The 26,757-nt window shown below is 40.5% G+C and overlaps 1 protein-coding gene across 1 annotated transcript in view; it reads left to right on the plus strand.

Annotated features, from left to right (window-relative positions):
- Positions 1-26,757, plus strand: part of RAPGEF5 (Rap guanine nucleotide exchange factor 5) — a 155,605-nt gene that overhangs the window by 46,756 nt on the left and 82,092 nt on the right. The window contains exons 9-10 of the mRNA XM_031057634.1: positions 12,562-12,638; positions 17,855-17,980. Coding sequence (XP_030913494.1) covers positions 12,562-12,638; positions 17,855-17,980 — 203 coding nt within the window. The remainder of the gene's footprint in view (positions 1-12,561; positions 12,639-17,854; positions 17,981-26,757) is intronic.

A 26,757-nucleotide genomic window follows, 5' to 3' on the forward strand; every position in this document is an offset into this window, starting at 1 on the left:
ATTTATACCTTGCTGTCTTCTGATAGCTTCTGCAAATGTGCTGAAACCTAACACAAATGCAGCCTCCCCTCTGAAGCTTTACAAGGGTTGGCATTTATCTCAATTGCTTGTCATGGTTCATGACATGTTTCTTATGTGTTAGAGATGGTAGCTAAAACAAGGATAAAAGCAGCAAATAGCCTAAGGCGGGAGGCTTTAGCTGGTGGCAAAGCTACACAGGTACATGTGAACTGATCAAAACCTGACACGTAAAAGCTTTGTACTGCTGTTAATCCCATCCACAAACAAGATGCCTTGCATTTCTGTGCACAAACCCATGGCATCACCCAGCAAATCCCTTCATAGAAAAAGAAATTTCTGTAGCTTTATTTGTGCAAAGGATCAATTGATAAGAGCATGGCTCTTGTCTTTGTGTTTATTAATACGGGGGCTGATTAAGATAATAGCTGACAGGGTATGGGTGAAGTGGGAAGGTGGTGACTCAGCTTCTCCCCAGGCACTGCAGGAGCAGCAGCAGGTCTGTGGGTGCTTCTCCCTCCCACTGTGAAAGGCAGGGCAGCCACAAATGCCTTAGAACTTGTGTGTGGTTTTTCTCCCCCTTATGAATGATATTCAGGTTTCCACTATATAATTAAATACATTTTAGTCATGCCATTCTTGAATTGGCAAGCTCTATTGATTTTTTAATGTCATTTACATTTTTTATAATAATGTATAACAATTTATAATAATATGATTTTTGCAATGTATTAACTCCATATTTGAGGTCTTCTGGATTGCCTCCACTCTATTCTTACATACATGTATGCATAGCCAGCCTTCCCCTTTTCTTTTGTATTGCTTCTGTCAGAACCTAACTGCCTATGTGATTTGCTTCGTATTTTTATTTTAGTGCAGGTGATTCAATATGAAGCAGTCACTGGGGCTTGAGCTCTGCCGACATGAATGAAAAGCAAGCTGTGAAGAGCTATTCCTTTTCCCAGGCACTGCAGCACCTCCACAGCACTGCTGTCAGGGCTGATTGCGTGACTTGACTCCAACACACTGCAGGCAATGTCAGCCCGGTTAAACACATGAGAACAGTCAGGCTGGGTCAGGTTAAAAGTCCATCCAGCCATGCTCCTACCATGAGTGATGAGTAGGGGATGCTTAGAGTAGAGAAACAGAGCAAGTACAGTTCTTCTGTGTACATACTCAGCATCTACCAGCCTGTTATAGAGGGATTTTGCTGTACCCACAGTGCTGTGGTAGGTAACCCTTGCTGGACCTTTTCTCCATTAATTTATCAAATTGCTTTTTAAGCCTGCTTATACTCCTGACCTTCATCATTTCTTATGGCAGCAAGTCTCACAATCCACATGTGTAGTATGTTAAAACATATTTGTTCTTGTTTTTTGTTTTTGTTTTTTTTTTTTAACACATTCCTATGACCCTCACTCTGTTGTGATACAGCTCTTTGCTAACAGAGAGTGGTGAATAATCCATTCCCTATTTGTCTTTATACTATTCAGGATTTTGTGCACATCTGTCGTACCCCTGTGAGTTCTCTCATTTCCCGGCTGTTTCACCAGTCATTCCTGATACCAAATCTCTTCCATTAAACCTGATTATCTTTGCTACATCTATTATTTACTTTTGAGATGGGGCAGGCACAGCAGCATACAGTATAGCAGCAACATGTGCTGGAGTTGACACAAAGTGAGGGTGGCAGCTTCTTATCAGGATGGAGAGGTGGAGGTGTGTGGGAAGGAGCCCAGTAAGACACTCTTGGCACCATTAAGCTGTTTTATCAGCTTAGTAATTCAGAAAACTGCATCTTTATCATTCAGCCCATTTCCTCAAGTAGTACAGATCCTTCTGAGACTTCTCAGTAAATTTATTCTACTATAATTAGCAGAAGTTTTGTCATATGGTGCTATCTGAATGTCCTATGCTATGTTATTCATTTTATTCACTTGTAGAAGTGTTTTTATATAGGAAATGAAAATCATTACAAATTTTAGTAAGGTTTGTATACACACTTGAAAAATTACATAACAAATACATGATCAAAGATCATTCAAGAATGGACCAGTTCAGCATTTTGTGTAAGTTTCAAACATATTAAGGACTATTGAATTTACGTGTTTCATAAACAACCAGGTGTTCAATATCTTTGGAGTAAAACGTGCACAGTTTGTTACCACTTATGCCACTGAAAAAGGGCATAATGAAGTATGAAAAAACTTCGTCCTATTTACAGAATAAAGTGACAGTCATGTGCCAGAGAAGTGTGCATTTTCCCTTGTGAAAAAACTGAGAAAATTTGAAGGGTGGGAAAAGGGTGAATCAGTAGGATCTTACTGCTTTTCTGTTCTCTTCATATCCCTTTTCAATAGGCTTGCTTACTTAAGTAGTACCTCATTTCATTACAACCTCCAGTTCCTCCAAGCACCCAGTTGTTTAAAGCAAGTGCTGAAATTAGTAAACTGTGTGAAATGAGAGTTCTTCTGCAAATTCTTCTGCAAATGATACTTACAGGATTCACCCTGGAGAAATGGCCACTTTTAAAGTGAAGGTGCAGGACTGTTGTGCTTCTGTTAGGTCATGGTGACTGTATCTTTACTTTTCCCCTGCCCACTGAAATGTGATTCAAAATAAAAGCTTCCCCTGAAAACATAGCTAGGAATATTTTAAAAGTTACACTGTACTTTAGGGTCTTTCTTTAAGGTCTGTGGTTTCAGGTCTTGAAGTAAGGGAGGTGATCTTGGTTTGTTCAGCCTAGAAAGAGGAGACTGGGGGAGACTTCACTGTAGTCTCTCATGATGGGAAGCAGAGGAGCAGCACTGACCTCTTCACTCTTGTGACTGGTGACAGGACTCAAGGAAATGGCCTCTCAAATGAAGCTGAGTCAGCGGAGGTTTAGTTTGGATATCAGGAAAAGGTTCTTCCCTCAGAGGGTGCTTGGGCACCAGAACAGGCTCTCCAGGGAGGTGGTCAGAGCACCAGCTGTTTCTGACTTCAAGAAGCTTTAGGGCAATGCTCTCAGGCACATGGTGTGATTCCTGGGGTGTCCTGCTCAGGGATGATCCTAATGGGTCCCTTCCAACTCAGCATAATTTATGTGTGATTCTATGATTTTAATCATGTTTGCTTCTTTAAGCAATCCTTTTAAAACATTTTGTGCCCTGTTGAAGGGAATTCCTACACCTAGGGGCCAATGGGGGTTACATTGATGTATTGCAATGATGTATTGCATCACATGAGATTCTTCCATTATTGCTAAGATTAAGCACAGAAATGACATCATTACAAAACGGCAGGATCAGACCCCTTCTAGACTGGAGAATGATGCTCATTTGTGCCCACCCTGGGTGATACTGGGGGTGGGAAATGCCCTGGACAACATCAGTGAAAGGACTACAGAGTAACACTTACCAGCTGTTGTGTATTCAACTGCTGATATAAAGCAGAATGGACTCAGACCTGGAAAAAGAAGGAAAAGAGCTCTCTGCTGCTGGGAATTGTGGTGAGAGAGATTTTGGCAGTTTATGGTTTTGTTTTTGCAGTTGTTGTTAGAACCTGAGCATAGTTCTTTCTGAGTGATCTGAGGTACTCACAGAGAAGAAATCAGCAATGCAGAGTAGCTGTGTAGGGGAAAGATATTTTGCACATATGCAAAAAGAGGTAGCACAGTAAGGTCACAAAGACAGCAGTTGTGCAAAAAACAACCCCCAGGTGAATGTTTTGTTTACTGGGGCTTTGGGAGAGGCATTTACAATGAATTCACAGAATTTATTTATTCAGGGTCCTCTTTGTTTCCTGCTCCTTTCCTGGCCCTGCCTGGGGGATGTTTCCATGGAATAGAGCCCTGTTTCACTTTGCACCAGCCTGCTCAGCAACAGCCCATACCTCCTTGTTTGATCTGTTCCCAGGAACCATTCTCTGATTATTTGATGGGGTCTTTCTTCTCCATCCTTCTATCATATAATTTCAGGTAAAACTGTTATAGGTACATTCACTACCATGTGATTTTTTAAAAAAATTAAATATCATGCACATGAGAACAAATATCTACAATTACTGGATAAAATTTAGAACTTTCTGCATTCAAGCATCAAATGGTTCCCCTTGAGCTGCAATTGGTACAAAACCCCTTGATTTTATCTGTTCCTGTAGTAATCCTACAGCATTTTCATATAATTTTCACTTTTTTTCTCCTTGATAAAAAATATGGCCTCATATGTTCACAAGGTGAGTATGAAATATGGCTTTATCTTTGCATGCATCACAAAGGGCCAGGCATTAAAAACCAAATCTCCTCTGGCCACATGAATCAACAGTAGTTGTTTATCTATTAAAAAATGCCTGTCTCGTTTAGCCAGAGGTGTTTTACAAATTTTGTTACTCAAATGCACCACTACCTTGCATGAAATGTGGACCCTCAAAGCCAGATATAAGAGCCTGGGGCTTTGGTTCTTACAAATAAAATAAACAGAAGTTCCTAACAAAACCAGTTGTACAATAATGTGAAATGACCATTATCTGACTGAGCTGGGAAATATTGGTGGCTTTACTTGGTACACTCATTTTTTAATTTATAATGGCTATATAATGTAGGCAGACCTGAGTCTCATTTAAACTGAAGTTTGTCCTTCCTGTGGTCATTTAGAAGCAGAGGGAAGGAATGGTGCCTTAATGGTGATCAGCAAGACCAAATCCACATCTGCCAGCCTCCTTTCTTACCACAGTGGCTTTGCTCTGTTTAGATTGGAGATACATACCCTTGCTGTTATCTGTTCCTTTTGATAAACTCTGAAATGAGAGGAAATGCTCTTGCATCATTTTCTGGAGTCCTGTTTCCTATCTGAGATTTGAGAAATGGCTTGTAGCACTAGGACCCTTGGGAACTTCTTTTTCTGCATGGAAACTAATCAGAATAATGAGTACCCTCTGTGCAAATTCAATATTAGTTCTACACCTAAGGTCAAGCAGAAGTTAATGACTATTTTCTAAGTACAGAAGTCAGTTACGAGACCAACATTACATTTCACACTTTTGTAATTGTAAAATAAAATGCTGGAGTAATTTATGTTAAATTGATTTAAACTACAAAGCATAAATATCATAGCATCCCAGATTAGAGTTTGAGAGAAAATGGCATCGTTGTCACTTGTGCAATAGTTCATTCACTGATTTACAAGTACCTTTATTCCATCTTGTGCTTGCTGTGCTTTTTACATACAGAGGTGCTGAACAATGCTGTAAGGGGGAGCCTGTCTCTAATAATTTTTTGCATTTTCTTTGTTTCTTTAATTAGCTGATTTACTCAGCTGATTGCACAGCTGTCTGGGCAACACCCCCCAGGGGTCTGCCAACTGTTTCAGAGATATGTAATGTACTCAGTGAAGGGAAATCTGTATGGTAATTTGCATGTATATATGCAGAAGTAGCAGGAAGGAATAAGAAAGCTCAAAGGCAATTTTTGTATTGCTAATAAAAGGAAACATGTTAAGGATGAGCTTAAAAAGCTTTCTCTTTTCAGTAATTTCTGAGCAAAGATTACTCTTTCATGGTAAATAAGGAACCAATTCTCAGTTGGAAGGTTTTGTTCCTGGGATTATTGCTCTCTTACAAGGAGCTTTTGGGGATTTCAGAGATACTCAGTGCTTGTTAGTTTTCCCCTTTGGTTTGGAAACAGAACTTGGAAAATGCAGGAACATGCATGAGGATGTGGTCTGGTCTAAAATGGTCCTCAAATCCGAGGTTTGCAAAGCATGTACTGGCTGCTCATCTTCTTTTCCATTGCTCAGCACTAGTGCTCTGCATAGCCTAGAGGATCTGGCTTTTAGTTTCCTCAGTGGTGTCAGTATGAGCTATTCATTTTTTTCCACTCTGATAAATTAATAAGCATCAGCAAACATTATAACACTGTCAAACAGCTCAGAGCTGCCATAGTAACCAACCTCCCTAGAGCTCGCTGTATACCCTCCGCAAAGAACAACAAGGGATATCACAAGTTCCATTGTTCAAAATAACAGTAAAGTTTTCAAAAATAATTAAATTAGCTTAGTTGTGTGATAAAAAAAAATAAAAAGGGAGGTTGTGTTTTTTCTTAAAAGCTTCACGCCAGCAACTTCCATTGGAAAAAAAACCCCAAAACAAAACAAAAAAAAAAAAACCCAAAAATTCCAGAAGAGAAACAAACATTCCTCTTAAAAATTTGGAATATAAGAGGAATCTAGAAGTTGTGAGCTTCTCAGAAGCTGACAATAAATCAAGTGGTGCAGGCTGCTGGCAGTTCTGGAGCCTTCTCCCCTGGGAATATTCTTGCAGATTCCTGAGGTCTTGTTGGTTTGACAGGGACAAAAAAAACTCCCACAACAGGCTGTAACCATCCAGCAGGGATGGGGCAGTGAAAGTCTGCTGGCTTGTCAAATAAACAAAGTCCCTGTGTTCAGAAGTCTCTTTAACTCTTCCAAGGTGGGAATATGTCTCCTATCTGTAGACAGCACGTAGGTGCCTTTTACTTACTGGCTAGATGAAAGAGATTCATACATGAATTGTGATCACAGAGTACTGAGAAGACTGAAATCATACAAAGGGCAGACTAGTTTGATGTTCTGGGATGTTAGCAGGGTAAAGAACAATACTAAATAATAAATTAATGTCTGCATTTGAAATGAAGGAGCATCTCTGAGTTCATAAGCAATATAGCCTTAGGGGTGACTGAGCTTTGTATGGCAAGCAGAGCTACCTCTGAAGGGGCTGTGGGGGCAGTGAAGTCCCCATGCAGCCGGTGCAGTCCCTGGTGAGCCTGGCAGCGTTTGTGCAGCTGGAATCCCCCACGCTCAGCTGCTACCGAGGCTGAGCCGGAGGGTTTGCAGCGAGCTAAGCGAGTTTGGTCTTAGGAGCAGCCTAGGGCAGTGCAGACGCATGTCGGCTGAAGGTGGTTTATGGGCCATTGTCCCCCAGAATCAGGTGGATAAATGGATTAGATGGATAGATTTCACAGCAAGCTCAATAGATGGATTTCACAGCAAGCTCAAGGGCTGCAGCTGGAGTTGTGTGGCACAAGGGGTCTGGCAGCAGCGTTACCTTCAGGGGTGTCCTGTCCCCCTGCCTGCTGCCTGGGTGCTTTGTTCTCAGCCAGGTTAGTGGTAATCCTTTGCCAATCCACAAATCCCAAATGCCTTGTGGCCGTGCAGAGTGGGAGCAGTAAGTACAGGGGTGTGGGACAGCCAGCAGTGATGGGAAGCTAAACTGGAATGGCCATGTGGGTGCCACCTAGAGCCAGCTGCTTAGAGATGGGCATGTCCTTGCCTGTTGTCCAGCAGCAAAATGGTTAACTGTGATGGCAGTCCTTTCCTAAGCATTTAAATAATTGGCTTTCATAGTTAACACCCTATTAAGCCAAAGGAGGAAGTTCACACCTCTCCTGGTGTTATTGTTCCAGTCTGGCTGGCTGCAGCAGCGGAATGACGCTGGTGCCTTGGTTTGTGTTGAGAAGGTTATCTTTGCAGCCAGAAGGGGTAGAAAGAAGAAATTTCATTTATAGGAAAGGAAGAAAGCACAATAAAGTAAAGCCTCTGGGAAGATTACAATGCTCTGGGTTCCAGGAGTTGCTTTATGTGTGGATTTTTTTAAACTATGCTTCCCACTTTCAGCTGGGCAAATGATTCTGCTATATTGAACAAGTCAAAGCATTAAAATGAAATAGCGTGCTTGTAATATTATGTGACTTTTAAAAATCTTACTCATCAAATATAATTAATGTAATTAATTACTTTCAAGTTTGTGGCATAAAGCAGAGTGTGTCATGGAGGCACTGCTCTGTGGGTAAGCTTGGCAGATTATTCCATGGGCAGGGGAAGGTTTGTAGTGCTGCTGGTGTCTGTTGTTACCCTCAGTGGATGCCAGCCTATATAGCTAAGGTGACCCCTTTAGCCTCTGTGTTGTTTTCCTTGCTGCTGGAAAGACAAATCCCTTTAGTGTAGATTCAAAGCCTGGAATCTACAGTAAACTTTGTGGCACGACTGTGAAAGTAGGGGGAGCAGGGTTGGTCGGTTCCAGTGCGAGCAATGGTTATGTTCCCTTTCCTTTCACACCCCTGTGTGATGGCTGATTCTGCTCTAGTAGCAGGTACAAAATGATTTCTTTTGGTTTCTTATTTCTTGATTATTTTTTCCTGCCGATTTAATGATCTGAAATGGAATTACTAAAGGACAAACCTCTCCCCCACAAGAGTTCTCTGTCCTAACGTAAGTTTACAGAAGAATCTACTAGCAAAATCTCAGCTCTGCTCTGTGGGGCCACAAGGAACTCAAATCAGATGATGGCCTTTGTGATCCTTAAGTGACCATAAAATATCAAAATCTTGAATTCCCCAGACTAATTTGCAAATGGACATATTTGAACTGCACATTAGCAAGCTAATGCTCATTTGACTTTTTTTTTTTTTTTCACTCATGTAGACCTTTCCTCCAAAGGAGAAATGCTGCAGGTAGAAAAGGGAACTGATCACTCTACATTTTTTTGTAATTTTTTCCTGTCTCAGGTCTCAAGCCTGAACCCAAACATAACATTAAATGGATACATATAGATCAGGGTAAACTACCTTTGCCTTTCCCTTTTATTGCTGCTTTGTAAAACATGCTGGGATATTTGTATCAAGGAGCAAAGCTGGATTTATGGTGCTGGAGAAGGAAATGTTTGGCTCAGCTCCAAAGTTCACAACTTTTTTTTGTATGTACAATTCCAGAATCAGCATTTGCCTGGGAAATACTTTCCCATCCCACCCTAAGCTTCCGCTTGCTTTTCCTATGGTTGAATACTTTATGTCAATTTTTTTAAATCAAAAAATAAATGGCCAGCTAGCAGTAAGTAGGAAGTTATCCTTGAATTCTTATATTTTGTGACAGAACTTTTATTGCTTGTACAATAACCTATGAGAGTAGTGTCTGGGCCAATCCAAGGAATGTCCATGTGTTGTTATGGGGTTAGGAGGCATACTGTGTCCAAAAATACTGCAGTCAATTTCTTACATGTATGTGATGGCCCCCAGTACCATAAATTTCTAAAGATACCAGAGTATTTTAAGAAATATGTGGGTTTTCTCTATTTTATAGACAAAACACATAGTAACATTTTCCTACAGAAACCAAGAAAATATAATTAGGGGTTGTTGCTTGTCTGTGTGGCCACTTCAGCCTTCAAGGGACTGTGTTCTTGTGATGGGAAAAAGGTATGAGATGGTGAGATTCCTTGAGTGTTGCTCCCTGAGTGAAGTTAAATGGTTTACTTGTGGCTGGTCCTTATGGATTTGGGTAAGAGGCAAGGGGGACAAAAAAATCAAGTTTGTGATGGAAATTTCATGAAAAAGAGGTCAAATGCTCCTTCTCTCCCAAGAGAGCTGCAAGAACGTCAGTGTGAGGTCTGTTGTTTTTCTTTTTCCTTTAAAAAAATATTTACTGCTTCTTTTCTGCATTCCTTACACAGTCTAAACAACATTGAAGCCAAGGAGAGCTGGGTCTGGATTATAAACTCATTTAGGCTTTTTGGAGTTGAGTTGTGAAATTGCTATATAAAAACTTTTTCTTCATTTTTATTTTTTTAAGCCATTCACTTAGAGTGCACTTAAACTGAGGCAATTTTTTCATCATCTTTAAAATTGCTCATGTTAAAATCATTCAACACTCAAGGATAGCTATATTAATTGTGGGTTGTGGACATGCACCCTCTTTCTCTTCCCCTTTGTGCCAGCTAAGAGATCTTGCTGCCCTCAGTTCTGGGTGTTTGCTGCTTGTCACTGCCTCCCTGGCCAGACACCATCCTCTCATCTGCCCGCCCAACCAGGTCAGCCAGAGGTGCTGCTCCCTGAATGTCTCTGTGTTCACTTTGGTTGAAGATGCTCTGGGGTGTTTGCCCTGGCACTCGCAGGGAAGGAGACAATTGTAATTGAGGCCTGTGACAAGAAGCCTGCAGTTGGCAGGCACTAACCTTTTCCCCTGGCACAGCTGTTTGTGGAGCTCCCATCTGCTCAGGACTGTGGAAAAGCTGGCTGGATCAATGTAAATCACTTAAACCTCGACTCATGGCCCTGTTACCAGCAAGGTGCCACTCCTCTAAATGCCATGATTAATAGCCAGAGTCTGGGGGGATATTTTGCCCATGAGTGCCTGCAGCAAACTGATTACAGAAGAAATCAGAAAATTGAAAGGAGAATTGGGGAAATGTTCTGCTAATGCAGACTTAACAATTTGAGAAATTGCTCAAACAACCAATTTTTAGCATTTGTTAATGCCTTCTGGCATTGCAGCATTCCTCTCAGGCAGGTTGTTCTGTAGGGGTCAACAAATCAATGTCCTGAGTGCTCCATGTCTCCCACAGTGGCAGTGGGTAGAACAGGGTCATGCACGTGTGGGACTGTGCAAAAGGATGAGGCAGCTCTTGGAGAGAAAGGCTGGGAGATGGGTTACACAGGAAGGAACTGCACAGACCCCCCAGCCTGACTGGATAAAATAGGTTGCCTTTAGAAGCCCTGCCCCGCACCAGAAAAGCAGGAGTCACACATGGCTGCTCAGGCCATCCCTCTCATTACTGGGTCATTATGCTGTTCCTTTTCCAGACTGGGACAGAGGTATGCCACAATATCCCAAGAGTGTTTTGGTTTTGCCTAGCTTTAAATATGCTGGGATCTAATGCCCATTATACATGCTGTCTGTTGCAGCTATAGTCTGACCCTGTGTTCTCAGTATTCACCTTGCATTTCAGAGGTTTGCTGGTAAAGTGATGTCTGCAAACCCAATGGTGAAGATTTATGTCAGAAATCTGATAATGGATTTTAAAAGATCCTGTAATGGTATAAACTGTATTGACAGAATGACTAATTTCCCCCTTTATAATTACATTTTTATTACCTTTTTTTTGATAGCATAACTGTGGGGGAAGAAACAAAATTATATCCTATATGGCATAGCAATATCAGCAGCAATCCTGCCGTAAGAAAAAATAAATCTGTACAATTTATTTTAGAGGTCAAGAACAGTCCAAAGTTACTTTTCCTTTAAGTTGCTAGATGCTGCCTAAACATTAGGCTGCTTTTTGTCTGCAGCAGACCCAGAGCACCCATGCAGGCACACCAAGCTGGACCTCATGGCTCACATTAGGTGTATGAGCTTGGCCATGGTAACCTGGTTATGTCTGGAGATTCAGGCTGAGGGCTGAGGATTGCATAGGTGAGGATGCCTGGGGAAGGTGGTAGAGCTACCTGCCAGCCTTTCTCTTGCTCCCTTTGCTCATCAATCAAATCCTGGGCTGCCTCAGTTCGCAGACATAACTTTAAGGCAACACAGGACTGGTGATCCTTGTCTGAACACACTGTGCTCTGGGCTGTGGCTGCTCAGATGCAGCCTGATGAGCACCTCAGGTACACAGGGGCGAAGGAGAGAGGAGGTGGGCAGGATGAAGCACACCAGCTCAGCCCTCCCACCCATCCACCAAAGCCATGAGCCATAAGGTGTTTTTCAGGAAATAGATATGACAGCTCTGCTGCTTCAAGGATGCTTTTGGTGTCACAAATGCTGTGGCTAAGCCTGGAAATCACTCAACGTGTACTCAAGATCAAAGATATTTGAGTGTGATTCTTCTAAGGTGATGTGTACAGCATAAGGTAAAGTCACCTTGCATGTGTTTTGTTGGGTCTGACTCTCCCAACCTGTCACATTTCAGTACATCTGAGGGTTCAATGTCCCACCAAAATACAGCAGGTGGCTGTGCTGGCTGAAAGGGTAGCTTGGGGTATAGATAGTAAAACTGCCTGTAGATGAAGCTGTTTGCAATACAGAAATCTGAGGTGTTCTTTCACAAGAGGTTCCTTGATTCTTTAGCTGGATAAACTCCTAGCTCTGGTTTTTACCGTTCAGGGGATTACAAGTTTGATACAAAACTTTAAAGTCTAGAAAAACTTGCTGGTTTTAAGTGATTTAAGTCATGTTAATTGGGTGGGGCTGCTCATTTCTTCTATTATGCCAGCAGCGAAGAACTTTCAATAAAACATCTCCTGCTACCATTTATTTCTGGAGATGATTTTCATGGCTAGTCATAACGTTTGTTAAGATTGACATCACTTTGCTTACAAAGAATTTTACAAGTCTGAGGTGAGGGCTAAATCTGCTTATTTTGTTTAGTTCGACCTGACCTTCTGCAATATAATGGAAGAAGAGGGAGACCTTATTTTTTATTGCTTAGGAGTCATGATATCTTGTTACAATGTATGGAAAAGTGAAGCTCCTTTAAATGTCATTGTTTTATCAGGACTAACAGTAACATGACTATAATTATTTAGTACTGGATTTTACTGCATGGGGAAAAATAAAGTATGCTGTATTTAGCATTTTTCCAAACCCAATAAGGTGTACCTTGTAGGATGTCCAAAACCACTCCAGGAGTTTACTAGAGTGCTAAAGTTTAAACATTCCTTGAATGGTCATCCTATTTGATCTAAAGTGGGCCATGCCACTTTGCTGCTTTTTGTGATTTAAACCTGCCTTCTTCCAATATATTCCTTTTTCTTATTTTTAGCAATTCATCAAAATGAAGAAAACAGCAGTCAAGAAATAAGAGGACTAGAAGATCTCAAGGATACCTCTGATGCACAGGTACATATGTAAGATTAATGGAGTCTTGGGAATGTTTCCAGATCTACAAGTTGAAGAACTGCTTTCAATAGCTCTGGGAAATGGATTTTCCTCGATGTTCTGTGCAGGGAGCATGTAGGAGGGAACAAGTCTGCTAGATCTCATCTTACGTGACTATTTAGAATAAGATTGATGGTTATTCTGGGAATTAATCCCATGATGTTGCAATTGGACAGCATTCTTCAGCTATCTTTCTGTTCCTTTTAGATAATACGCATAGCATATACCAGATGTGAAAGTAAAATGAGATGTGGTTTAGGAGGCAAGGGCATATGACATTTTGATTGAATTTTAATCACTGTAAGTAGACATGCAATGAAATAGGGATACTTATTAGTCACTCAAGTGCAAGCAGCAACCTTCTTTTTTTCCCTAACTGCCCTAATTTACAACCAAAGCACACTTCTGGATATTGCTCAGAAGAAACTAAACTGCCTTTTAGAGTATTTTATTGTGGGATTGCTTACCCTTTTTAATTCTGTGAATCTTTTTAGATTAATCTGCAATTCATTCAATCATTCCATTCATGCGTTCAAGCTGTGCAAGTGCAACTGTATTGCTCATTGTACTGGTACTGATTATTGCTTTTAATTTAAAATTGATTTTTCCCAGTCTTGACTGGTTTTTTCTCCTTCTGTTTCTCTTGCAAATGTTGTGTTCCCCACCAGTTGCCAGCTTTTCTCCTTCCCCTATATGCAGCTTGCTGTTCCTGCCTCTGATTTATCTCCCTAACATCTTGCCAAACTGAAAAGTTGTGTGCAAGAAAGATGGGATTTATGCTGATGTCTGTGAGCAAGCCTAGCTGAAAGGGTACAAGCCATGTAGCCAAGAGTGCATTACAGAGATATAAGAAGGACCCAGAGGGAAACACTGACCTCACTGCACAAAAATCTGGATTTCTGTTTTTTCATTGGACTTTTTTTGGGGGGAGGGGGAATGATTTAATGTATTCTCAGTTCTACTTAGTTGCTGTAGTTATAGTTTTTTGAAAATGTTTGTTCCCATTTATGACATGACAATGCACATGCAAAGCTCCAATGTAGCCAGCTAATAAGATTACCCTGAAATAATTATAAAAGCCCATAAAAATTTATTATTGGGGCATTGATTCACCCAGATTTTAATTGACTGGAAACCAGCTTCTAAAATTTGAAAGAATATGAAACACATTTAAAATTGTACAATTATTAAATGAGCAGTTAACAAAAGTGTTCATGTGCTCTGCTGGGAGGAGAGCAGGAGTGTTATCAAAGCAGTGTTTGCTCCAGTTTGTTAACACCATAAAAATGACATCCAGTGAAGGCCAAATTTGTTTGAGTTTGTTTTAAAGGAGTGAATGATACTTTTCATTTTAGTGGAACTGTGCATAACTGGAGCAAAGCAAGACATCCTGTCTTTTGAGGCAGTGCCACATGGTTTTAAGTTTTCAGATTGATTAAAGGTGAAGCCAGTAATAATTATATTTTTTCACCAGCTACAGAAAGAGAGAGAGGTATGGTGAGAGAAAACCAAACCACCACAAACCTTCTGTTAATAGAATTGAAGAGTGTGGTGCCTGCTCTAAACAGTGCTCTGTGGGAGAGAGGCTTGATGTACTCTTGAGTTAGTTGACAAAACTGGTAGAAGTGTGGAAAAAAACTAGCAAGGGAATTTTCAAAAGCAAACATGCTATAAACAATGTAAATGATGTAAATAAAAGATCCCATCTTGTGTTCCTAGGGATGTGTTAATTCACCTCTGTGTCATTGCTAGATGCTCATTTATGACCTATGCAGAAGGAATATTTTTCAATGGATATGCTGAAACAGAAAGTATGTTGTCAGCATCCTCCTCTTTCCACCCTCAGTAGAGACTAATTTGCTTTCATTTCCATTAAACTTTTTAAAATTTCATTTCAAATGTTACACAAACACAATTATAGTAATTTTGAGCCATGAATGGGAGTAAAGCTTTACTATAAGGTACATTCTTTTATCATTCATTAAGGTAAAGCCAGTTAAACTAAGCAAATTTTTGATTTTCAGCTTCACATATGTTAGTAATTGTATCTGTTTTGGTCTACACAAATTAGAGGTCTAAGCACCAACAAAGGTTTTGGAGAATGTGTCCCTGCACAAAATGAAAATCAAAATTATGCTTTGCAAGTAGGGTGACTTGCCTTTACCCTTTTGTCTAACAGCTTCCAAAGTATTGCCTGAAAATTAAATTTGTATTGAGAAGTGAAAATGACCAGTAATTGAAGACTGTGAACATTTTCCTGACCAGGTTTTAGAAGCTGTCATCAATTAATTATTTAATTGACCTGGATGTTTTCTTACAGGTATTTAACAGAAGAATTTGTACTGAAAAGTCAGCATAAGTGAGGAAATCAGAACTAAAAGTAAAGGATTCATAGTTTTTTTCTCAATTATGAAAAAACAGGTTTAGCCTTTCGAGTTTCAAGTGCATTCTTTACTCCCAGAGCTAAACATATGCAATTAATTTAATAATACCTTAACCCTCCCAGAAATTTTTTATCCTCTGGAAACCCAATTGCATAAGAATTTTTTTTTCATGTTCTCTGCAACTCTTTAAATGGAAGAACTGTGGCAGGAGGAGGGGACATGTTAAAATGGATATTTCTACTTGCTGGTTGTTGTAGGTCATGGACTACCTTCTCTGGACACATCCTGGTTCCAGCCAGGATAGGGTTAATTTTTGCAATAGCCAGGACCCAGAGATTATTCTATACCACCTCCTATCATTGGTGGGGGCAGGGAAAAGGATTCTCTTCCAGGCTGCGATATTGTGGAGGAGGGATTTGTTGGGTACTGTTGTTGAGGGATTTCCATGTGAATCATTCCTTATTTGGACCCTATATATAATTATTACTGCGGTTGTTATGGTTGTTTTCTTATCTCATTGCTGTTTTCAGTAAATTGTTCTTGTCTCAACCTGTGATCTTTACCTTTTGTGCCTCCAATTCTCCTCTTCAGCTACATGAAGGAGGTGGGGGAGGAGAAGGGTGAGGGAGCAAGAGGCACCTCATTTAGTCTCAGTGGGAGCACTAAACTGGGGAGTGCCATTCCTGAACCAGGGCAGCACAACAGGAAGGTACAGAAAGTGCCTCCACAGCACTAAGAGCCCAGATCCAGAGACAGTCAAAATCTTTATCATCCTGAAGTCCTAGTAGGTGATACCACTTTGGAGTTGTCCTTAGCCTACATTACACTGATGTAATACTCTGCTAGAAGCATCCTGCAGCCATGAAATAAGCAGGCTTGATTTAGTTGATGTCCCCAAGCACTCAAAGTGTTGGAAGTGCAGACATCAGGCCTCCCAAGTCTTAGGTTCCCTGTGCAAATTACTGGAGAAAAAGGAGAATATTAGGAAACAATTGATCTGACCATTTTTAAATGTCTATTGTAGAGTGAAAAAAAATCTCTTCCTAAATGCCCCTTTTTCTCTATTGATTAAACAAGTCTGGACAACAAGTTCACTATATTCTTCCACATTTGATAAAATCAGTCTTGCTGCTGATCTGCAGGGGATAAGAGTGTGTCAGAACTGATTTATAAACCAATGTCTTTGATTTAGAAGATAAGGGACACTGAACTCATGGACTATGTAAGGAATTTGAGATTAGGCAATGTAATTCCTTAAATTCTCAGTGGATTTCTGACCTTCAAACCAGGGAGTAGGCTCCTTATGTAGGGAAGCTGGGTTCCTTAGGAGGCTGGGCTCAGGAGGAGCACAGGACATTCAAGGGACAGGCTGTATCTGAAATCCTTTATTCATCAGAGCAGAAGTGTCTGATGCAGACTTGTGAGGAGATGTCTTCATCCCGACTGAAAGAATGTAGGCATGTACGAATTTCTTTAGATGAGTTGGGTAAGGATGACTCTGGACTTAGTCGTGGAGCCCATTTTTTTCCGTCAGCCTTCAAGAACTTATTCATAAAGTGGATTTGTTTTCTTCTTCAGCTGAAGAAATCTTAACCCCCACTTGTTGATTGGAGAAACCAGCAGGCTGTAGGATGATTTGGGTGGGCATACTCACACCATCTGTCATGGACAGGAATTGCTCAAGGCCAGGGGATTGGACCCTGCAGGGTTAGCAAGTCAGGGCATCCCTAGTTTTTGGGCCTGACTCACAAGATATGTTGTGAATTCTGGAGTAGGTAGTGATTTATTTAAACTCAAGATGAACAGTAGAAAGCAAACTGTGAAGGAAGTGCATGAGAAAGATGTTTATTTGCAGATTGTCTTCGAAGTCATATAGCCATTTGATAGGTATGCCACATGATGGGCCCTCCCAAGGCATCTGCTGCTCCCATCAGGAAACATCTGGGCTAATAAAAACTGTGTGGTATTATTGCCCCAGGTCTCAGTTATGCAGAAGCTATATCCATAACCAAATCATGGACAGTGATATCAGCCACTGACTTTGCAAGGAGCAGTTTAGCCCATTTCAGCTAACTTTGCAATGAGTCTCTACTGTGCCTGTGTGTAAGCATGAATCCATCTTTTTATATGTATCTATCTGGCATTTTTAGAAAACAACCATTTTGAGAAAACACTATCAGCTTAGCTTGAATAACCGAATTAGCCAAAAAAATAGTTCTAACATAGCTTTTAAAGCAAATATAATTCCCTTCCCTAAACAAAATCTAGAGATACGGATTTGATATTTACTGAATAAATAACTGTGGCACAACTGTCTTTTAACTCCCGAGTCTTGCATATGTGAAAAATGGTTGGAGTGGGAGCAGAGGGAGTTGTAGACTGTTATTTTTAGGAGTGCCTTGTGTTGCACTTCATTCTTTTTCCAGGGCTGTTCCTGGCTAACTTTCCCATGAGTTTTTAACCTCTTGCTCTGTTCTCTTATGTAACAGGAAACAGGCTGACAGGAACAAATAAAACACAGCATATCTGATAGTTGCACTCAGAGGAGAGGTTGATTTAGTTAGCCCTGCCTTCTTTCCTCCAGAGCAGATGCATTTGGAGATTCAGATGTGCTTCTGTTCCTCTCCAGTTGTTCACCGGGAAGCAGTGACTTGTTTGTGCTCAGCAAGTGGCACCGGAGCACCGCAAATATGAGAAAACAAATGCATTTCTTTTAAGTTTGAAATTTGTGGTGGTGTCATGTCCTGGGACTGTGGATTTAAGTATCTGTTTGCTCTTTCTCCCACCCTTAAGGCAGGAGTTTTATGCAAGCTTCAGGGAAGGGATGACATCGGACGGATTGAGCTGGTCCAAAAGCTGGCGAGAGAGAACTGCCAGTTTTTGCAGGCGGATAGAAAAGCACTGGAGAAGGCAGAACAAGTAAGACATTTCTTATTTGGGTTTTTTGTTTCTTTCGGGTAGGGGAGGGAGATTTAGGTCACAAAACTGAAATAGCAAAGCTGATGGTCAGAATCCAGGGCACACATTAGTCATGGAGCTGTAGCTGCTCTCCTCTGGCATTTACATTTCTCTAAATGCGTTCAGGTCAATAATTGTCAACATACTTAAATTATTTTGTTGTCATTAACTGTCAGATGCTGTTATTAATATCTTATATTAGGATATAGCAGATGATTTCAGGATGCTTTTTATCAAATTGTTGGGTTTTACAGTGTATTTAAATAATGTATAAGGCATATAAATGCTTCAACTACTTTAAATTATCTTAAAATTACTGCGGGCATATTTGGATGCAAGTATTGGCTGAAACTTTTCAGCATGAATTAAAAAGAATGGCCTGGATAGGGAGTTCAGCAATTTGTGGTTTTTTCTTTTAAACTGTATTTTCAATCAAAAGTTACACTGAAGAAAGCAGTGTTCTGTTTAATAATGCTTCTGAAAGCACTTATTCAGATGTTCATAACTGGACTGAAAATTCACAGAAACTTGACTGCTGTGGTTATAGCACAATGTCTCCTAATTTTGCTCTCCTAGTAAAGACTTCTATTCTGATTGCATATTCATCTAAAGGTGCAGAGGATAATAACTGCAAGAAACAACAAAAACCCACCTAGTCTTCATGTCTCTTGCCATTATGTATATGCAATTTATTCCATTTTCTGCTCACTGGACAGTGGAAAAAAGACATGTACTTTAGAAAAGAAATACTTTTCAGCTCATCTGCAAGTTCATTCCTACTGAAATAAGGCTGTACGTAGGAAAAGAGAAGGATGAGTGTTTTTTCAGAGCTTCATGCTGTTGTGTTCGGCAGCATCAAGGGTCTGGTTTGGTGTAGTTAGATGTGTAATTGTATCAGTAAGTGTGCAGAAGGGAGGAGGGCAATTAGCAAAGGCTAATTACCCAACATTAAATGGTTTCTCAGCTGACCCTCTAGCAATGGATGTCTGGGAGAATGTCTATATATCTTTAAACTGTATCCACAAAGCACAATTAAAAGTTGAGATGCTCAAGCAAAGAATATTTTAAACGGGGGCAGATTTCTATCGTGTTTCAGGATTTAGAAACAAGATTACAGATGTGTGAGCATAGATGAGAAGGGGATGTTGGGACTGTTACTCAAAAAATTTAGTGGATATTTTTACTGCTACTCTGGTCATTGCAAAGGGTGCTGTGGAGTCAGCTGCAGCTCTGTAGCTGCACAGATTACAGTACAGTTCCAAAAATGGAAAGGAAAGCAGTACCCAGCTTCTCTTCTCCTTTTGAAAAGTATGGTACTTAACAGTTGCTGCTATTTAGGAGATGAGTGACTTCAGTTTAGCAGGAGCTCAAGCAATTTTCTCATACCCATCCTGAGTAGTATAACACAGCAATTGCTGCTCTCAGACAAGGCTATGCCTTTAGACCTTTAGGACATGCTTTTGGAGGTGACAGCAAGGAGAAATGTTGCCTGAGACGCTGCACAAGTCCAGGTTATTCCTCATGTGCCAGTTTTTTCTGGGTGGGGAATGTCCTACAGCTAGTGCTGGCAGTAATAAATCATGATGTGTTTCTCCCCCCTGTTGTGCACTTTGCTGGTTGTTGTAGGGTGTGTCCAGGCAGCCCATACCCAGAAATAAGAGACCTAAAGTCCTTCTTGTGGGTGTGTCTGGTAAGCCCCCAGCTAGACTACTGACTTCATCAGGAACAGTCACCAAGAAGGCGCCCTGAACATGGGCAAGGTTTGTTGTAGCTTCTCGGTTTAACTGACTCAGGTAACTTTCACTGGAAAAAATGCACACATTGCCATGGCCGGGCAGTGGGCTGCATATGTTCAGGAAGCCGTGAGCTTCCATCCCTTCCTCTCCCTCCCTTCCTCCTGTGTGCTCCGAGAGCTGATCCGGTGCACGTGCAGGTGACAGGATTTGAGTGGCTGGGCAGGGTTCACTGCTCCAGGCAGATATTCCCCCCTCTTCTCCAAGGAGAAAAGCAGCAGGCTGAATTGTAGCGAGTAAATTATAGTGAATACTGCTTGGATCCAGGATTTCAGCCCTTCCCATCTCATCCTGCTGCTACAAAAGTGATGGCAGATTCATTGGCATTGGCTTACTCTCCAGTCCCTTGGGTTCACTGCAAATGTTAGAGGAACAACATGTTCAGGGCGTGGTATCCTTATGATGTGTAATATGCCCATTTTTTTATATTTAAAAGCATAGCTTATTTTGCACTGCTTTCTTTGTAACACAGGGTGATGGGCACTCAGTGCAGGATAAAATGGAGATGCTCTGTGCATTTTCCACGGGACCCTCATTTCTCAGCAAGTGTTCCTGCCCTAAAGCTTTCACCAGCTTTCCCTCCCGGGGAGCTCAAACTGGGCTTTCTTGGATGATCTGCCTTCCTCAAAGGAATGGCATGCAGTCTGTAAATGAGAGGCCTGAGCACCCTGCCAGGCTGTTCTCCCTGTCCTTGGAGAGCCTGCTATCCAGGCTGGCCTCCTGGCAGCCTAGCTCAAAGCAGAAATGCTGCTGGCTTGCAGGGCTATGTGTTTATCAGCCTGGGCCAGTGTCACTGTTAAAAGCTAGGGGCTTTATAACCTGCCTGGAAGTTGAGCTGCTCTTTCCAAAATGGTCTGTGGAAAATTTTGCCTGAAGCAGAGTCCTCTAGTTTGTTCTCCTCTAGGAATATTAAAAAAATCCCAAAACCCCAACTTGAATATGGAGTTAGAATTGTGCATATGCATAATTCCTCTGGAATTATGTGTGTCCCAGGCATGTGATGGGAAATGGAGTTGTGGCTCCTCCAGTTATACCCACTGTGTTTCTAAAGCAAGTCTCTTCAGATTAGTACAGCCTCACATGGGTTTCCAGCATTAACAGCAAATGTGAATGTGTTATAATGGAGCTCTGATGATTTCTGTGCTTTCCTGTAAAGAAGAAAGCATTCTCAGTCTAATTGAAGAATTTGGTACTGATTTGGTAGCCCAATAGCTCTTTCCTGTACAGTGAATGAGGTGTGGAGTATGATAGGGAGTGAGACTGGTTGGCTAGGAGGACTGGTAAACTCTCCTGTCATTCAAATAAATAGTCACCATCTTCATCTGAGTTGGAGCACAGAAGTAAATGACTCACTTAAAGAAGATAGATGACACGTGGATGCACAAGAGGTTTTTTGGCAGATAAAGTACCTAAAGGTGTTCTTTGAGGTGTGGTGTTAGGAGTTTGTGGTCCACAAGGAACAGGTGAAGCATGGATGGGTTTGGGTTGCTAGTTCAGGAGATGAAATATAATTATTTTTTCTCAGAAAAAGCAGATGGTTGGGAAGAGGGAATGTAATTGACAGCTGGCTGGCTCACTGGAAGAAAGCTTGGTTTGGTTGGGTGGGAGAAGGGATTCCTTTAGTCTGGCTGAGTTCTGGAGGGTGTAAAATTGGGGTATATATATCTATATCTGTAAGATGATTTGTACAAAATCAGAAAGTCCATACTGCTTTTTTTTTTAGCTTTCTGGTATGCTATCATTTCGCATTTATGGTCTGAATGAAAAAAGAGCTTTGAATAACTCATAATTTAAAAAGTTCTGTATTCAGTTTCGGTTATCTGTGAGCTGCTAAATCGATTTTGACACTGGAAGCTGATAGTGACCAGGTTAGATTGGTATATTGGATCTGGTGTTCCTTGGTAGCACACAGTGCCTACTTCTTCTCTGGTAAATATAGTGTTTGAAAAGTGCTCTATCCATAATGGTGCTCACAGATTTGTAGAGAAAAACAAAAACTAACAGTGATTGTTTTTCCCCACTCTCTCTTCCTAGTGTGTTAGAATTAGGTGCTTAATGAAGGCACTGAACCTGCTGTATGTGTTAGACTCCCTAAAACTTCAGCTTTGCTAATGAGTAGAAAGAAGCCTTAAACAGGCAGATAAGTTTCTTCTCTGTGCTTTTGCATTCCTACAATGTATTGATAAATAAATAAAATGAAATAATTGTCTAAAACACACAGAAATTATTTTAATATCAAATGTGGGGTAGCATAAAAAAAACTATGCAGTCTTGCAGTTCTAATTTTATCCTTACATGCAAATCATACCTATAAGCCTAGGAAAATGTGAAACTGGATATTTGTATTTTTATGTAATTTAAATATTTCATTTCCTTAAAAAATTGCTTTGACAGAAAATAGATGAAAAATCTGTACTGAAATATGCAGCTATAGAGCAAGCCTGCTTTTTGGAGAGGTTTGCTTATTATTACGATTAATTATAATATAGAAAGCAAGCTGTGTGTGTAAAGCCATTTGAAGTCATTTATCATGGCTTTTTCCCCCCTCCAGCATATATTTGGGATGCATTCAAGACATATTTGCACTAAACCATAGTTTTTGAAATTCCTTTTAGTCAACTATAACTCGAATAATGCCTTTGTAATAGATGTGAAAATGTGTTGTACAGTATTTCCAGTTATTATTTCAATGAAGTGTTGCACTCCTTAAGAAAATCATGTCTGTTTATAGTGTCATTGTTGAAGTAAAATTGTAAAAGGGCTTTTCCCCTCAGCAAATGGAGAGAATATTCTTTAGATTATAGTATCATTTTCATAGTCAGATCAGCTGAATAAGATGTTCACAAACTCACTGTAATGTTCCAAGGAGGTTCTTACAGTACTTTGCTGTGTCAGGGGGAAGGGGAACATTCCCTAAATCCACCCAGTAATCTCTTTACAGATTAATCTAGATATTAGTTAGAATTACCTGTTGTTTAAAAGAATATAAGTACGACAGCTTGGGTGTATTAATTCTGTGACTTAATTCAAGATGAAAGAGATATATTATATGAGGCAGGTATGTTTCCAGAAGGACAACAGATACTGAGGATACAGTTCTGTTAATTTGCTGGGTACTAACTTTTGTAATCAGTGGTCTCATTAGGAAGACAGATGATTTGCTCGTTGAAGCAGGTTAGTGGTTGAGCTGAAGCTGTTAAAGGGCTTACAACAGAAGATTAATGATTTAGAGCCTTGGGTTGTATAGATTACTCATGACTGAGGAATTTCATAAGGATATTCCAGCCAAGACACACCAGGGATATTTTTAGGGTGCCCAGCTGGACACCTGCACGGAGACAAGAAAGAATGCCAGGACTTGTCCAGAGCTGCAGTTTTGGTTAGCTTGACAGAGCTGTGGTATTGGGCTGATGTACTGCTGGATTGATGGTCAGTAATCAGGGATGGAAAAAATATTCTTTAAAACATTGACATCAAATGATGTCTGAATACAGCCAGTGACTGAAATCTGTGCATTACTTTCTAAAAACATCATCACTTTTGTTGTATCTGTTCTGTTTGGGACAGATCTATGGGCTAGCTTGTAGGTTTACTGCTTTTGACTCTTGGTAGCTGCTCTGCATCTCTTTGCAGACCTGTGGGTCAAGCGGTCATAACAACTACAACGCAGCTTTGCAAAAACTTTCATGGCTTGAATAGCTATGAGGTGGTATAGATGTCTAAAGTCATCTAAACAGAATGGACTTGGCATGTCAGCACACGAGTTTGCTGTTTCTCTTTATACCTCTTGGACCTGCCAGCACTAGCAGAGAGAGCTGTACCAGGGTAGGATGATAGTTTGTAATTTTGATTTAGTCTTCAATTACAAGCCAAAAAAATTAATCTATCAATGAGATTGTCAACTTCCTTGTTGAGCAAGAATAAGTAATTAAGAGTTGGGTACATGTTTGCTGTGGAGGTAACTTGAAGTTCAAGTCTCTGGTCTGAATCAGGGGAAACAGGGAGTGCAGGGAGTGGAATCTAGTTCTGTCATGTTCTGGAGAGAATGTCCTATTCCAGATGCTCGATTTTTCATCTGCTGGAATGAATGCATAGCTCCAGGTGATCACCTGTTTTTCATAAGCCAACCTCTTTATCTTCTGAAAAGAAAAGGTTTCTGCAGGTCCTAGGCTTTTTTTTCTTTCTTTCTTCTTTCTTTATTTTTCTTTTTTTTTCCTTTCTTTTCCTATTTTTTTCTTTTTTCCTTTTTTTTTCCTCTTTTTTTTTCCCAGTATGGAATGGGCACCTTTTTGAAAAGGCATCTTTTTGAAATGGAAAAAGTTTGCCAGAGATAAGGATCCTCCTGTTCAGATGTAGAACTGGGATCATCTGCATGCTTGTTTCAGTCTTTTGCAGCACTTTAAAAATAATGATAGAATTATTTTTATTTACTAGATACTTTTAAGAGGACCTCCCATTCCTTTTTTAGAGTCTATTTAATCCCTTGAGTCTATTTAATCTCCTGCAAAGTTCTGGAGGAGAACATCCTCGTGCCAGGGGTGCAAAAGAGTGGTGCCATTATGTGATCCTTCTCCTTATAAAAAAAGGCACTTGAGTCATGCTTGTGCTCCCATGATACATTGTGAGCATAGTATGGGAACACATTGAATAGAAACCTCACTATTTTCCTTTAAGTCAAGTTATGTATTCCCACAATACTTTCTTTCCTCCAGATGCTCATCCTAGTGTTTAAAAGAAAAGAAAGCCTAATTTTCTCTTCTTTGATTTATTCTGTAACATTATACTACTTTGTATAGGAGAAAATTCCACATACACATTTTGCATGCTGGGCTTTCTTTACAGTGTAATGGTGACTCATTCTTGTGTGGGACAATGACTTCGGTCCTGAGCTGGAAGGGGTAAAAAGGGCACATGGTACTTAGCAGAATAAAACTTGGGAGACAGAACTTTAAACTTTTATTTTTGACTCTGTTGGTTATTTAATAAATAACTTTCTTCAAATCTCATCACTTTTCTGCACCTTTGTTTGCCCAGGTATAAAATGAAGTGTTAAACATGTGGGACCTTGAAGGGTGCCATAAAACTTGCAGTGGTTAATGAATGTTGAAGAATTGCTTTGGGATCCTTGAGACTTGGTTCAGGAATCTCAAGGAAGCTGGAAGTAAGTTGAAATGTTGATGGCCAGGGGGAACTTTTTTAAAAATCCTGAGCATAGCTGAGGTGAGGCCAAACATTTGCAGTCCCTGTGCAGCCTCTGGGTCCTTGGGCATCGCTTCAGGGGCTGTGCTGCCCCAAAGGCTTGTCCCCAGCCCTGGGCTGGCCCAGGTAGTGCTGCTTTTTGAAGTGACACAGGGAATAATGAAGCTGGAAAATACAATGAATACACCTTCCTTATGGGGTTATTTTCCAACTGGATTTGTTCCCCCCACGTTATGGGGACATGGATATGGGGTGAAAATGAGATATGGTGTCAGGGATGACCTATGCTGGCAAGAGCTACTCTGCTGCTCCTGGTGAAACACAGCCATCCTCCTTAATTCCCCAAAGCCTTCTGACTTACCCTATCCAGAAACTGGACTGGGTCAAATGAAATGTCCTTGCATTTTTTTGGTTGGGAGTATTTCAATCTAGATCCTGTGTTTCACCAAGTGGCTTCATGAAGGCACACACGCACACAGAAGGGGTGAGTGATGAATGGGGGTCAACATCCAGGAGCAGGGAGAGGACAGGAGTGTTGTTTCTCATGGGCAGCAGGACTACACAGTTCTGGTGGTATCAAGACTGAAAGCATGGCTCCTTGGTCCTGCCTTTGCTCCATTTACTCACATGAAGAAGTAGAGAAACTCTCGGAGAGCTCCAATCTGCAGGTTGTCACTGTCCCCTGCTTCTGTGTTTCTCTCTGGATTTTGAATCACTAACCTGCTTATGTTTCTAGACTGTCCAAAGGCTTACACAGAATTAATCTTATCATATTCTTCCTTTGGAGAAGTAGAAATTACCAGTTTATTAGTTCAAAGCATCTGCTCTTTTGTTTTCTGACATTAAATTGTCCCTCTCTCCATGTGATAAATACATTTGATGACATTCTGAATGTTCTTTTCTCCATTTTCCTGATTTATGTCATCAATAAATTCCCAGTTATGCTGATGATACTGGGGATGTATCCTGCCATCTACTTCTGTACAGTTACTACTACCCTTTTTCTGGGAACTCTGAATAACAAAGGTGTCTGGATCTCTCAGTTAAGTTAGGGAATTTGTTACCTAAATTCAAGAAGCTAAAAAAGAAAAGTTGATAATGCTTTGAGTATGTTCCATGCAAATTTAGGTCAGAAATTTTAAGCAGTTTCTGAATTTCAGGAATAGTAATTTTGTCTTTCACATTTCAGTGGTGCAGAACTTTTAAGTAATTCATGGTTTTACCAGACTTTTCTGTTGGAATTTAAACCAATCAAGGACATCTCATTTTGGCTCATAGTCTAGACCTGGCTGAAAAGAGCTACCCAAGATAACTGGAAAACTTTTTGATAAGCTAGAGACCGATGGCTGTCAACCACAGCTTCCTCTTTGGAAGTTGTCTGAGATTCAGTAGTCTGCCCAGAGATCAGAGTGATGTAAAAAGGATTCAGTGCTTTAGGCATCCATTTTTTCTCTTTCTTTTTCTTCCTATCCTCCTGAATAAGTTCAGGAAGAACGTTCCATTTCATTGTAGTGAAGATTTGTCATTGAAGATACCTGTCCAGGGTCATTAAACAAGTGAGCACATTTCTGCATGTCAAACTTTGCTTTGTTTCAAATAGAAACTACACTGGAGCAAATGCTGTAGTAAGATCTGGAGTCTATGCTAAGGTCAGTGTGATTCCATGGCAGGATGCTCTGGAGTCGATGAGGCCTGTGTCAGGACCTCACTGGAATAAATGCTGACAGCATTTCTTGTCATCTGTTC

This window comes from Geospiza fortis, unplaced genomic scaffold (genome assembly GCF_000277835.1).
Source record: "Geospiza fortis unplaced genomic scaffold, GeoFor_1.0 scaffold95, whole genome shotgun sequence".
NCBI classification, from domain to species: domain Eukaryota; kingdom Metazoa; phylum Chordata; class Aves; order Passeriformes; family Thraupidae; genus Geospiza; species Geospiza fortis.